Here is a 14,762-nt window from a genome sequence, read left to right on the forward strand (position 1 = left end):
TTATATTATATATAAATATGGAATAATAATTTGGATAATTAGCTGGTAGTTTTTTAAAAATTTTCCCTGTAACCCAGGAGATTTATTGGATTTTGGTTCCTCCTTCCCACATAGTCGACTGTATGTGAGGCAATCAGTGATTTTAAGCGTTTGGTGTTTTTTGAGCTTTTCTCCTTAGGTCCATTAAATCACTGTTTCTTCTTCTTCTGGAGACCCCTTATTGTCCAAAAAGAACGCCATTGGATTACTGCAGTTTTTTATAGCCGAACCTCTTTCTCCCATTGGCCCACTTCAGTTGTAACTGCTACTTGACGGCTCGACACCTTCTCCATCATCTCTTTCACCTTCACGTAGTGCTGTTAAAAGGATTTAAAGCAATTTAAAGCCTATCATCCTGACTCCATCTTTCTTTTCTTCATATTGTGATTCGGAGGTCTAAGCATGTAATTGTCCTCCCGAATTCTCCGAGGAAATCTCTTCCTAGCATCAAATGGTCCTGGCATCCCCAGCAGTTTCAGTCCCCTCACCTTGTCTCCGAAACTAACGCTTGTCTTAGAGTAACGTTCGCGTTTCCATGTCGGTCGACATTGGCCTTCATGTCGCTATGCGTCCTTCGGCGATTTCTGGGCTTTCCGGTAACTCTTCCGAGATAAAGCTTGCCGATGCTCCCGTGTCTATCATGACCTTAACGTCTGCTGCTCTGACCCTGACGACTGCCGACAACTGCTGCTCTTCTCCTACCCGCCTATTAAGGGGCTGCTGCCTTGCGATATCTGTTGGCAACATTCTATGCTCCTCACTTCTGTCGCGCCACATATCTTGCAGAACATCTTTATCGACTGGGTTACCGACTGGTTCTTGCTTATGACTTGGCCTTTACTTTGCCGAATCTGCTGTTGTTACGCCATGCGATGCTATCAATCGGCCTGGCATTTCGGCATAGATCCTTGTCGCCTTTCCATCCCTTTCGCTATGATCTGATCCGGGTTGGTCGCCAATAGACACACCTCCCTTGTATGTATGTTGTCACGTGACTTAGTTTTTCCATAAATAATGTTATTTATGTCCAAATTGACATCATTTATGATGTTTTTATACCCTTGCAGAGGGTATTATAATTTTGGTCAAAAGTGTGCAACGCAGTGAAGGAGACATCTCCGACCCTATAAAGTATATATATTCTTGATCAGGATCACCTCCTGAGTCGATATGAGCATGTCCGTCTGTCCGTCTGTCCGTCGGTTTCTACGCAAACTAGTCTCTCAGTTTTGGAGCTATCGAGTTGAAACTTTGCACACACCCTTCTTTCCCTTGCAGGTATGTAGTATATAAGTCGGAACGGCCGGGATCGGTTGACTATATCCTATAGCTGCCATATAACTGATTGATCGGAAATGCCATAACTTTGGTGTTTTTTAAGTTAGAAAGCTGGGACTTGGTACAGATTACTGTTTGGGCAACATAATTCAATATGCCAAATTTCATAAGGCCGACTATATACGATCCGCTATATATCTAATAATTTAAAATGCGTGGCGCCACCTAGCGGACTGCGACTGAACTGCAAGGGTATATCAACTTCGGCTCCGCCCGAAGTTAGCTTTCCTTTCTTGTTTCTCTTGTTGCGCTTGGTAATTTGTAATTATGATTTGCTTTTAAGAATAAAATTAAATATTTTGATTTCCTACAAGCATTCCAAATCCGAAAGACGTGCGTTAAATTTATAAAACAATTGATTTAACAATGTATTTAATGGTTTTTGTTGCAATCGTTCTTCTATTTCAGAATACTTGACAATTTTCAATAAATTTGGAGTCCAAAACTTCTTAAAATTACACAGGCCGACCTGTGTAATTTTTAAAACAACTTTTTTTTTCCTCCCCACATAATTTTACCTGCTCCATAACCTTTCGGCTCCCCTGAACCAAAGTCCAGAAAAAACATAGTTTCTATCACCCACAGTTTCCGCGGTACACATAAGAGAAGAAATTGATCAACTGAATTTTTTTTGGCAACATTAATTTACACGAATACAATTTACCCTTGAGTTCTATGAGTATTGAATAAATACCCGCAGTGCCCACAAAATATCAAAATAATCGCACAAAATATCGCTATAAATAATGTATATAATAAATAATGTATATAATATTAGTTTTCAATACACTAGCATTTTTTTTATTCCGGTCTTTATAGGTATTGAGGAAAATGATTAAAAACTTCGATTTTATTGCTTTATACTATCCCTTAAAGCCAAAGTTAAAACATCAAAAGTCTGCTACGCAGTAAAGGAGACATCTCCGACCCCATAAATTATATATTATATATTCTAAATCTGGATCTGAGTCGGTATAAGCATATCTATCAGTCTGTTTCAACGTTTTTTTTCAGATAGAAGATGTTTTTTAAGATGCGAAATTCTCCTTAGCTTTCCTTTCTTGAGTTTTGGCTTTAGCTTTCCTTTCTTATGTTTTGGTGGACACATCCCTGAGTAAATGCAGTTCCACCCAGAAAAGAGGGTTTCAACACGCCAGAATACAATTCTCCTGTGTCCTGGGTAAAGACATGACCATATCAGGATAATTACCAGGGCAAACTATTGATCGCACGTTGGTCCTCAAGCTGTACCCATTGGCTGACGGAGTGGATGGGCTTAAGCCAGCATATTTCTTCCCTGATTACGGGGGAAATTACGTAAAATTTTCGAGATTACACATTTATCACTATCGTTTTCTATATATTTATTTTTGGAAATTTTTTTTTTATTTGTTTATATATGTGTAAGATAAATATGCAATATATATATGTGTAAAATATTTAAATCTTACTCGAAAAACTAAAAATTTATGTACATTTTAGATATCACCTCTGCAGCAAAGACAACTGCTGCCATAACGGATCCTAACACCCAAACAAGCATGATTCCAGCAAAGTTTGACATACCCAAAGTAACAGGACCAATGTCATCTTGACTACGGGTCATTGTGCTTTCAACTTTTTGTTGTATCTGCATATTTAGGTTTGTCGCTACTACTCGGTGCTCCCAGTACTTATCTAAACCAGAGGAGTGCCAGTTGTATATGTGCATGTTAAAGGCATCAAGAAGGGGCCAAAGCCTGGGAACAAATGCAACAGTATACTGATAATATAGATCGTCCTGCATGATTACTAATTGATCAATGGCCTTTGGTACCAAATAACTTCCGATGGCAAAGTGACCTAAAGTTATTTTATGTAAGCATAGGTTTTTTAAGGAAAAAATGATTCATACCAAAGGGTAAACGCTCAACGGTAAATCCTATGCGAACCGGGTTTTCTTGAGCAAAGCGGAGCAACTGGTTGTCGTTGTATATGTGAAAATTTTTTAACAGATCCGTTACTAATTCCTGTAAATGTACACTGTAAAAAATAGTTCCCCTTTTTTTTAAATAATTTACATACCTCAGTTGATCCACGAATGGATGAAACCCAAGCTTCCGAGTTAGCCGCCCAAGGTAATTTATGTGTGCGGAGCCGTTGTACGGTGTCGGCAGCCTCATCCATACTGGGTATGGTTAATATACTGGCAAGACCGCCACCGTATATACTCGTTATAATCAAATCGTTAAGAAAACATGCAAAGAGTAGCACTCGAACCGTAAATGAAATTGCATTGCTGTTTCCTGATTGCGATATAAATAGTTTGAATGTAGTAGCTAATCCGAATTTCCAACAATTCCACCAGCTTTTTCGATGGTGATTTGTCTCGAATATTTTCTGCTCGCTTTTATATGCTAAAACCAATCCAACGGTTTCAATTGTAAGGCATACTAGAACTGCGAACCATAGAGTTTCTTGAAATGGCTCCAGGGGAAGATACCAACTTGCAAGACGTAAAGGTACAGGAACAAGGCATGTTATTCCGGATCGGGCAAGGTACATAGAATGATCCAAAAGTCTGTAATCTTCATACCACGAATACATTGCGCCAATACAAATATCGGCTTTGTGTTTGAGCACCATGCCCAAAGATCCGCTTCCAGACATATTTGGATACACCGTACCCCAGTCATCTGCATCAGCTATGAATTTTAAATGTGATGTTATACCATTTGTTATATTATTAACATATATTATTAATATATGCTATGCTATTTCCGAATTATAACTCGCATGGATTTATAACACATTTAATAATAAATGTATAATTTTTAAATTAACAATAAATATAAAATGGTTTGAATTGTTTTTTTTAATTCATATCAGAATTTGGTCGATGGTTCAATTTTTTTTTCCGACACGCAAAATTTCAACTGCTGCATAACCTTTAGGCTCCACTGAACCACTGGCATTAAGCAGTTACCATATCTTTGGTATACTCATCCAAAGTTTAATTTTGGATTGATAATTTTATTGAATTTACTATAGTTTGTTAAGCAATAATTTCTTTATAGCCATAATTTTGTGAAAATATGAGATTGAAAACTCTTATTATAAGGGTGAGAGGTGTAAGGGTCGGTCTAATCCTATCCTATATCATACAATAGCTTACTCTGTCTGGATTTTTATTTACCGACATCCTTTTTTTTAGCCCGGTCTACCGAACTTACCCGAGTTCCCTTCCTGGAATCCTAGATCCCAATAGAAGTTTGTCAAGTTTTGGCAGGGAATTGTTTTGTAACTCTTTAATACTTACAATAATACTTACAAGTGTTAATTTGAACCGTACAGTTAAATTTTTCACAAAAACTTAGGACAACGCGAGTTTCTGTACCATCGATGTACACTTTATAGAAGTCTGACTTGTCACGAGTTCCTATGTCATAGGCATTTGAAATGGTGTTCTGTAGATTTAAAATTATTTTGAATTAAAAAACATAACGTTTAGAATTAAGAATAATGGTTTTAGCGTTTTATCAATATTCCATAAAATTTAAGGTTTTTCACAGAAATTTTTAATTTTAATTTGTGGTTTGTACAATAGACTTTGTTCACTTGGTAAAGTTTTGCGCCTCTAGATTGTAATTTTCTATTTCTTAGTCGACTTTCAAGTATGTTGTACCTTTGACGTTTGAGTTTGATTTTTTCCTTGGCATCCATTTTTTATTTTTTCAAGTTTAAAACTTTTTACGTTTTTTTTAAGTTTTTAAGTTAATGACTAACAGTTCGTTGTAGGAATCATGCTTCATTGACATTGGAACTGAACATACAAATTCGCCTAATAAAACAACAAACTTACATGTTTTATAATTGTATAGGGTGGGTAGTCAAATCCTGCAATAATTATTTCACGGCCCTGCAAATTGGCTAGTTTGCTTGGGAAAAGCGACTTTGCATTTTGAAATCGATTAAGAGCGGGGAAAAAACGATCTAATGTATAAAGTTTTGCTGGATTTAGCGATTTTGGTCCTGTAAATTTATTGGTTCTTATGTCGAAAACTTCGTTGGTTGAACTACTAGGATGTGTAATAAATAGAATGTTTGGTTGATCTGAAAATATTAACATTTAGTATTGAATACTTTAATACGGTTTGATCAATAATTACCTTGAAAAAAAGTATTTTCATACCATTCCTCCTGGAAATCATAGGTATCTAAGACAAAAATAAATTTGTTGTGTAATGATCTCCATATTGAGTATACCGATGCCTTGTGAAATGAGTTCACGAATTGTATTGTTTCGTTACCAAACACAATAAAAGTCTAATTATAAAAATAAATTTTTAATATGTGGTACATGACTCTAGGTCTCACAAAAATTTACTTCGCAGTGAGTCTTTTCAATTGCTAACGTAATTATGAGACATAAATCATCGCAAGCCAAATTGTTATGTAGAAGCCATTTTTTCTTAAATTCAAACCCAACGTAATTCGTATAAAAATTAGTTTTTAATAAATTAATATTGACGCTAACGATACTAGTGTGATCTTCTATTTGTTGAAGACGAAAATTAAATTGTTCATTCCAAAAAATGCACAAGGTAGTTTTATCTATATAGGTGCTAACTGCAAAATAAAAAATTTTTTGAAATGTTCGTTAAAACAAATATAAACTTATTACTTATCGCATTTAAGACAATCGACAAACTTGGATTCATTTTGAGCTTTTCAATATTAGCCTTCCGATGTTTATTTTAAAATGGTCATATCCAATGACAAAACACACCAATTTATAACTATTCTATATTCTTTCTGCAAACCTAATTAAGCAATTAGAAATTCGACATGCAACCAATTCCGTTCTACACCATCCATTACTGACGTTGAATTAAAAGCAATTTACCCTTGTTGTCAAGAACGGAGCATCTAGTTTAATCTTAAGGGGGCAGGATGGTTTGAGACTTCACAAAAAAAAATTTTTCAGAAATTTTTTATATAATAGAACATTATCTTAGGAATATCCTGTGAAAGTTTCATGTCGATCGGACTAAAATTTGCTGAGATACCGATTTTCTAGTTTCTTTCTCTCCATATACTTTCCATTGCTTTTAAAACTTTAGACGCGTTTTTCTCAAAACAACTTTTTCAAGTCGGTGCGTAACGTAACTCAAAAAGTAATGCTCGGATCTAAATAAAATTTTGCAAACATCTTTAATATAATAAATACTTGCGGATAAACGAACGCTTTTTTAAAAAAAATTTTTTTTTACCATTTTTACGGACAATAATGGGCGGATTTTTATGTAAAAATGGTACCTCCGACTTTACAACCGTGCCAAAAATTCAAAATCGCATATTTTTCAAAATGGTTTCGTTCATCCGCACAAGAAACTAATATTTTAAGTAAATCAATTCAATTTTTTTATTTCCGATAACACTGTACCAGACCAAATTTCCAACTTTTTTTTTCCTCCACGCATAATTTTACCTGCTCCATAACCTTTAGGCTCCCCTGAACCAAAGTCCAGAACAAACATAGGTTCTATCACCCACAGTTTCCGCGGTACACCTAAGAGAAGAAATTGATCAAATTTTAGCATATATTGAATTATGTAGGCCGTGTAATGGCGATGACCATCATTGTTTCTAGTACATATCATTTTTGAAATGTATGTGTACCAACTAAAATTAAAAAATGGTATCTAGCAGTTACCATATCTTAGGAATACGCATCCAAAGTTGAAATCTCCGATTTTCTACATTAAATTTTGGTCTTCTATGATTTTTTCCCAAACATTTTTCTATGGAAGATTTTTATTTTCTTATTGAAATCAGTAGATCATACCATATTTTAATTTTGGATTCAAGGAAAAATAATCGAAATTATTATTAAAAATAAAAATTCCTAGATACTCTCCAAATAAAGCCATTAATCGTGTAAAAAAATTGAATTAATATAATTACTCAGACATAAAAAAAAAAATCGCAAAAATCAGCTATTTTTCAGCCTCTGAAACCATCCTGCCCCCTTAAGAGCATTTCCTAGGAATTTTTGTGTTTTAACACTTTTTGTTCATATTACACAAAAAAATAAATCCCGTTAGACCCAAAAAACCTCATGTTAAAAACCAATAACAGTGACAAAAAACGAAAGAAATAGATAAGAACCCAAAGGCCACAAAAACAATTACATCAATGCCTCCCAATACCACTATAGACGGCAGTCCACGAGGTGACGAACTGCATGGCTTAGCGACTCTAAATATAGCTATATATAGCTGTTACAAATTAAAAATTTTCTGTATGCATCCGATCTGAATGAATTGTAAACCAATCGAAAGATATTGTTTTAATGAGACAATTTTTGCCCAAACATCTTCAAAAAGTCGTTTGTTTTGCGAGAAATTAGGGTGAAAGTAAAAAAATTTTGAACTACTAAATTAAGCTGTCTGAGACATTCTTCTCCTAAAGATGAGTCGATTGGTAGTCAAACGATCATACATCACTGGACGGAAGTCCACGAGGTGACGACCTGCATTTCGTTTGAGCCACTTTTTAAATTATCTTAAATGTACGTTAAAAAATTAAAAAACTTTGTCAAGAAATTTTCATCGAAATTGGAATCTAATATATAAAATTCTCGTGTCACAGTTTTCGTTACCATACTCCTCCGAAATGGCTTGACCGATTTTGATGAAATTTTTTGTGCTTATCCGGTAGCTATGAGAATCGGCCAACATCTATTTTTCATCCCCCTAAATGTTAGGGGTAGCCCACCCCTAAATTTTTATTTTTATTTTTTAAACAAAATTTTTAATTTCTCTTTTTTTATGATACAACATACAAAAATACATACAATCCTCAATTTTCACCCTTCTACGATCAACCGGGAATGATTGCCGGGAAAATCCATAAACAGCATTTTTCTATTTCCCATACAAACGTTTTTTAAACAAAATGGAGACTACAATAATAGTAGGCGCCGGTATGTGATACATTGTTTGACAGCTACTCATTGTTCTCTGCTCAGTTAATTTTATGTGACAAACCGATATTGTGTTCACTGAAAAATTGTGAAAAAAATTGAAAACAATTTTTATTTGAAATTTTATTACTTCTCAAATTTCGCGGGAAATTTTCTCAATTTGATTAATTACAATTTACGATGCCGAGAAGACTTAGGTCGTCGTAGTCAATTAAATGTGCGAAGAGCTACCTCACGTGCTAGCCGCACTGATGACCAGAGACAGACAGAAGAAAATAGTCGTATTGCTATGTCAGAATTGCGTTCTTTAGTGAGTGACAATGCACAGTGGTTGCGCTCATAGGCCAAAAATAAAAAAAGTCATAACAACAAAAATATAGGAAAAGTAAACAAATCGCTTCTAAATTGTCCAAACTTCTTTGTGGCTAACTAGGTTTGTCCGGAAAATTAAACGTTCTTCTTAAAAATAGAATTGAAGTTGAGTGAAGGTGTTTATTTTCACAGCGCAGATTGCGCGCATCGCGAATTTTTCATAACAAAACCGAACTTTGAAGTGGTCAGATCATTTATTACGTATCCAAATTTAAAATATTTGTAATGGATTTTGAAGTTTAAGGTATTTTCTAAAATTTGAGATATTATAAAAAATCGTACATGTTAAACTGTTCTTGTTATATTAATTTGAAAAAATACATGTTTTTTGTCTATTTTTTTAACGTCTTTTTCATGTTTAGTTAAAGTTTTAGTTGTGATGCCACGAAATGCCACAATTAAGTTATATACTAATGTGTTCGTCTGGCTCTAAAGGTAATAAATGTGTAATTTTTTTTTGCAGAAATTTGCAGATGTGCTTACAATCGTGAAAATTCTAACACCCTCTTAACTTTTTAAGGGTCAGTTTTGCACTACAAAAATTTATTTTCGCTTGTGGGGTTGTTGTTCTGTTGCTTTGTCCTTCGTCTTTTGAGTTTGTGTTTATTAATGGATTTGCATATAATAGTTTTGAGTTATTTTTTGTTTATTCCATTGCTTTAAACTTTATTAAGTTCTTCTTATAAGTGTGTTTTCTCACGTTTATATGCTTTTAATGTATGGTGCAGCGAAGAGGGCTTATAGAATTTTATGTTGATGAAGTCTTATAACTCTTTCTTTATACAAATATAAGTAAACATCAATATTTAGTTTGTTTTTTTAATAGTAAGACTTCCCTCAACTTAATAGTTACGTAAAACTTCTTAGGGATTACAATTTAATGCTTGTATTTAAAGGTCAAATATTTAATTTTAGTATTGGAAAAAAAATAATTTTATGAAAGCTATACGATACGATTTTTTTACAGTGTGTTTAGAATACTTTTATAGATTTTTGGAAAAAATTTCATTGCGATATCGCCACTAGAAATATTTTTGGCGCGGCACCATACAAGCCCAACCACTGTCGATGGTTCAGTTATATGGCAGCTATAGGATATAGTCACCCGATCCTTATGAAATTTCGTAGATTAGATATTTTGACCAAATATAACATCTGTGGAGAGTCCCAACTCTCTAACCTTAAAAACACCAAAGTTACGACATTTCCGATCAATTAGTTATATGGCAGCTATAGGATATAGTCGGCCGATCCTCATGAAATATATAATAATAATAAAAATAATAGATATTTTGGTCAAATATACCATGTGTTGAAAGTCTCAATCCTCTAACTTAAAAAACACCAAAGTTACGGCATTTCCGATCAATCAGTTATATGGAAGCTATAGGATATAGTGGTACCATCTGGTAAATTTTTTTTATAATATATTTATAATACTTTTCTAGATTTGTGGTGAAAGTTTCATAGCGATAGCACACCTAGAAGTATTTATGGCCGCGGTTCCATACAAGCCCGACCACTGTGCAATGTAGGAGATAAGCTTAGAATGCAAGGAGTTCGTGTACATCAAACACAACAACAGCAAGCTAGACATAATGAAAATGAGCGAATCCGCAGACGCAGTGCTTCTGTGATTCTTGAACGAGCTGCATTCCACTATGATCCGGCAATTGATTATTGTGCCGACAAAACAGTAACAATTGCGGAAATGAAAACACTTTGTAAATATTGTAAGGCGTTAAAGTACACTGGTGAATTTACTGGATTATGTTGTGCTAAAGGCAAAATAAAATTGCCACAAATGGTCCCACCACCAGCTCCTTTACGCTCTTTAGTTTCTGGGATTAAAAATTATTATTATTTATCTATTGCTATTCAATACAGTTCATATTAAATTATAATCGGTCAATGTGATTATAATTTAAAGCAATTTAGGTGTGTTTCTAACGAAAAAGGGTCAATTTTTCCCGCTCCACAAAGTTCAAATCCAATCAAATTATTCGTCGCGTGCGCTTTGGGGGATCTAATGTCGCGTTTCGAAATTAAACAAAAGTGAATCGCGATCGCGAAAAAATTTCAGAGTCACAAATTGTAATTAGTTCTGTATTTTAATTTATTTGGTCAGTTCTTACTGTATCAGATAATATTTTTAAGTTTGAAAAATTTTAAATTTTATCACAAAAGAAGTTTCAAGAAAAAGTCACAAAAGAAGTTTTGTTAAGAAAAGAAGAAAAAAACAACAGCTGGCAGTGCGAAGTCTGCCGGGTCAGCTAGTTATTTTATAAAAACGTCTGGTTCAATATCTAGTTTATTGTTTTTTCTAAAACACGTATTTTTAATTTTTATTTCTGATGATCCTGAAAGAAGTTCTGCTGACAACGCGGAGGCACCTTTTTTCCGAGGGACTGCCGGAAATGGCGTATTAATGACCGCAATTTCGGTTTTTTTCGTTAAAAATTTATAAAATTTTTTATATGAAAAAAAAATTTTTGAAAAAAGTCGGTTTTTTGCCCGAGGAATCCCATGTAACCCCTGACAAAATTCACTGAAAAGAATTGTTTTTTCAGAATAAGGTTTTTTTTCGAAATTGGTTCTTTTGGTCTTATTTATGTTGCACGTTCAGACAACCTTTGAAATGAAATAACTTTTGATATATCGCTTATATCTGGCAAGATTCGTTAACTCATGATAAAGTCCCAATGGTGGATCTACCAATTTTGTGCAGCCACCTGTGAAGCTTGGGGTTACGTACACATACATATGTTTACACATGGATGTGAATATTTAATGGAGAATTTTTTTCTTTTTCAGCTTGTGCATGTATGTGTGGAATAAACTTGAAAATATGGAGTAAATCTTTTAAGTTTACGGATTTTGTAATCCTTTCTCAGCCACCCAAATACAGAGCACCCCCAACCCATAGAAAGTGTTATTGCAGATTCTGCTCTGCGTTGTCCCCCGTGCAATACATTCTTCCTCACTTCCGAAACTCTTCTACTAGTCTGCCGCCAGCTTTAACGTGCAATACGAATCATCTCATAGTTTTTCGCACGATATTGGTATCTCTTCTTGGGTATTCTGATTGCTTTTTTGGCGCGTAGCGTGCAATTATTTTGTTCACGTGCTTTCTGAATTGTGTGCCAGGCAGTGCGTCTAGTTCTATGGGATGGGCCATCAATTAGCTGTGCTAAGTGGCCAACCTATAGAGGCGTTCATCATCGACTCTTATACCGAATCTTTGCGCTAGAAATTTCAAGGAAGGGGGTTAGGCTTATGTGGTCGTAACCAGCAGTAGCGTATATCATCTTGTTATACCCTTGCAGAGGGTATTATAATTTTGGTCAAAAGTGTGCAACGCAGTGAAGGAGATATCTCCGACCCTATAAAGTATATATATTCTTGATCAGGATCACCTCCTGAGTCGATATAAGCATGTCCGTCTGTCTGCCTGGCTGTCTGTCGGTTTCTACGCAAACTAGTCTCTCAGTTTTAAAGCTATCGAGTTGAAAATTTGCACACATCCTTCTTTTCCTTGCAGGTAGTACATAAGTCGGAACGGTCGAGATCGGTCGACTATATCCTATAGCTGCCATATAACTGATTGATCGGAAATGCTATAACTTTGGTGTTTTTTAAGTAAGAGGGTTGAGACTTTCCACACATGTTATATTTACATGTAAAATATCTTGTGTACAAAATTTCATAAGGATCGGCCGACTATATCCTATAGCTGTCATAGAACGAACGGAATTGGCATAACTTTGGTGTTTTTTAAGTTAGAAAGATGGGACTTGGTACAGATTCTATTTTGGACAAAATAATGTGATTTGCCAAATTTCATAAGGATCGGCCGACTATATGCGATCCGATATATATCTAATAATATAATATGCGTGGCGCCACCTAGCGGAATGCGACTCAACTGCAAGGGTATATAAACTTCGGCTCCGCCCGAAGTTAGCTCTCCTTTCTTGTATTTTAATTGTGTTTCGACTAAGTTAGACTTATGATTATATCCATACAGAACGACGTTCATAGAAAACATCCTCATCGTACATGGACATATGAAAATGTGCTTAGATATACGATTATATATAAACATACAATATAGTTTGTAAATAATACGCAAAATTAAGGAGGATTTATATATATTTTTGTATTCTTATTGCCATATTGACTTGCAGTATTTTTGAACGCTTTGAGATTTTTTTTATATTATTTTTTGAGCCTCCTTTCACCGCAAAAGTTAAAATTTTACCAATGACAGATTTAAAACTACAAAACAAAATTCAGCCAAATTGGAAATTTTATTAAATATTAGTTTTTTAATAAAATATGTTATATTCAATCGATCCAAAGTGTCACAACTTTGGAATTTTTTTAAGATAGAAGTTTGGGACTTTACAAACATTTTTTTGCAATTTTGTGCATCTATATAGCTTTTTTTTCGTCACCAAAATTGATATCAGATATTTTGGGCTTGGCATGCAGGAGCGTCACCGGTCAAGGATATTGACCTTGTCAAAATGGTCATATCCAATGACAAAACACACCAATTTATAACTATTCTATATTCTTTCTGCAAACCTAATTAAGCAATTAGAAAATCGACATGCAACCAATTCCGTTCTACACCATCCATTACTGACGTTGAATTAAAAGCAATTTACCCTTGTTGTCAAGAACGGAGCATCTAGTTTAATCTTAAGGGGGCAGGATGGTTTGAGACTTCACAAAAAAAAATTTTTCAGAAATTTTTTATATAATAGAACATTATCTTAGGAATATCCTGTGAAAGTTTCATGTCGATCGGACTAAAACTTGCTGAGATACCGATTTTCTCTCCATATACTTTCCATTGCTTTTAAAACTTTAGACGCGTTTTTCTCAAAACATAATGATCGGAACATAAAATAATGCTCGGATCTAAATAAAATTTTGCACACATCTTTAATATAATAAATACTTGCGGATGAACGAACGCTTTTAAAAAAAAAAAAATTTTTTTTACCATTTTTACGGGCAATAATGGGCGGATTTTTATGTAAAAATGGTACCTCCGATTTTACAACCGCGCCAAAAATTCAAAATCGCATATTTTTCAAAATGGTTTCGTTCATCCGCACAAGAAACTAATATTTTAAGTAAATCAATTCAATTTTTTTATTTCCGATAACACTATAAGGCCAGACCAATTTTTGGAAGCGACTTCGGACGACTGCCCGTCACGGGATAAATAATAATTATTTCTTAAAAATAAAAATTCCTAGATACTCTCCAAATATAGCCATTAATCGTGTAAAATTGAATTGATATAATTACTCAGACATAAAAAAAAAAATCGCAAAAATCTGCTATTTTTCAGCCTCTGAAACCATCCTGCCCCCTTAAGGGCATTTCCTAGGAATTTTTGTGTTTTAACACTTTTTGTTCATATTACACAAAAAAATAAAACCCGTTAGACCCGAAAAACCTCATGTTAAAAACCAATAACAGTGACAAAAAACGAAAGAAATAGATAAGAACCCAAAGGCCACAAAAACAATTACATCAATGCCTCCCAATACCACTATAGACGGCAGTCCACGAGGTGACGAACTGCATGGCTTAACGACTCGAAATATAGCTATATATAGCTGTTACAAGTTAAAAATTTTCTGTATGCATCCGATCTGAATGAATTGTAAACCAATCGAAAGATATTATTCTAATGAGACAATTTTTGCCCAAACATCTTCAAAAAGTCGTTTGTTTTGCGAGAAATTAGGGCGAAAGTAAAAAAATTTTGAACTACTAAATTAAGCTGTCTGAGACATTCTTCTCCTAAAGATGAGTCGATTGGTAGTCAAACGATCATACATCACTGTGGACGGAAGTCCACGAGGTGACGACCTGCATTTCGTTTGAGCCACTTTTTAAATTATCTTAAATGTACGTTAAAAAATTAAAAAACTTTGTCAAGAAATTTTCATCGAAATTTGAATTATTTTATAAAAACGTTTGGTTCAATATCTAGTTTATTGTTTTTTCTAAAACACGTATT

The 14,762-nt window shown here is 34.3% G+C and overlaps 2 protein-coding genes across 14 annotated transcripts in view; one reads left to right on the top strand and one right to left on the bottom strand.

The window, feature by feature from the left end:
* LOC6496680 (guanine nucleotide exchange factor DBS) overlaps window positions 1-14,762 on the top strand; it is a 136,077-nt gene that overhangs the window by 74,732 nt on the left and 46,583 nt on the right. The window contains exon 11 of one of the 12 annotated variants that reach the window (XM_032455630.2): window positions 2,860-2,910. The exons of the other annotated variants lie outside the window; for them this stretch is intronic. Within the exon in view, the coding sequence (XP_032311521.1) occupies window positions 2,860-2,895 (36 nt within the window). The 3' untranslated portion in view covers window positions 2,896-2,910. Of the gene's footprint in view, window positions 1-2,859; window positions 2,911-14,762 lie in introns of those variants that run through there. 12 annotated transcript variants of the gene reach the window in all.
* Window positions 2,829-14,762, bottom strand: part of LOC6493890 — a 31,583-nt gene continuing 19,649 nt past the window's right edge. The window contains exons 1-5 of one of the 2 annotated variants that reach the window (XM_032455633.2): window positions 5,219-5,515; window positions 4,688-4,823; window positions 3,442-4,061; window positions 3,272-3,386; window positions 2,829-3,219 (exon numbers count right to left, since the gene is read on the bottom strand). In XM_032455633.2, the coding sequence (XP_032311524.2) occupies window positions 2,837-3,219; window positions 3,272-3,386; window positions 3,442-4,061; window positions 4,688-4,823; window positions 5,219-5,485 (1,521 nt within the window). In that variant the 5' untranslated portion in view covers window positions 5,486-5,515 and the 3' untranslated portion in view covers window positions 2,829-2,836. Of the gene's footprint in view, window positions 3,220-3,271; window positions 3,387-3,441; window positions 4,062-4,687; window positions 4,824-5,218; window positions 5,516-14,762 lie in introns of those variants that run through there. The other variant, XM_044715308.1, reaches the window with a different exon arrangement.

The sequence above is a fragment of the Drosophila ananassae genome, chromosome 3L (assembly GCF_017639315.1).
Source record: "Drosophila ananassae strain 14024-0371.13 chromosome 3L, ASM1763931v2, whole genome shotgun sequence".
Classification (NCBI taxonomy): Eukaryota; Metazoa; Arthropoda; class Insecta; order Diptera; family Drosophilidae; genus Drosophila; species Drosophila ananassae.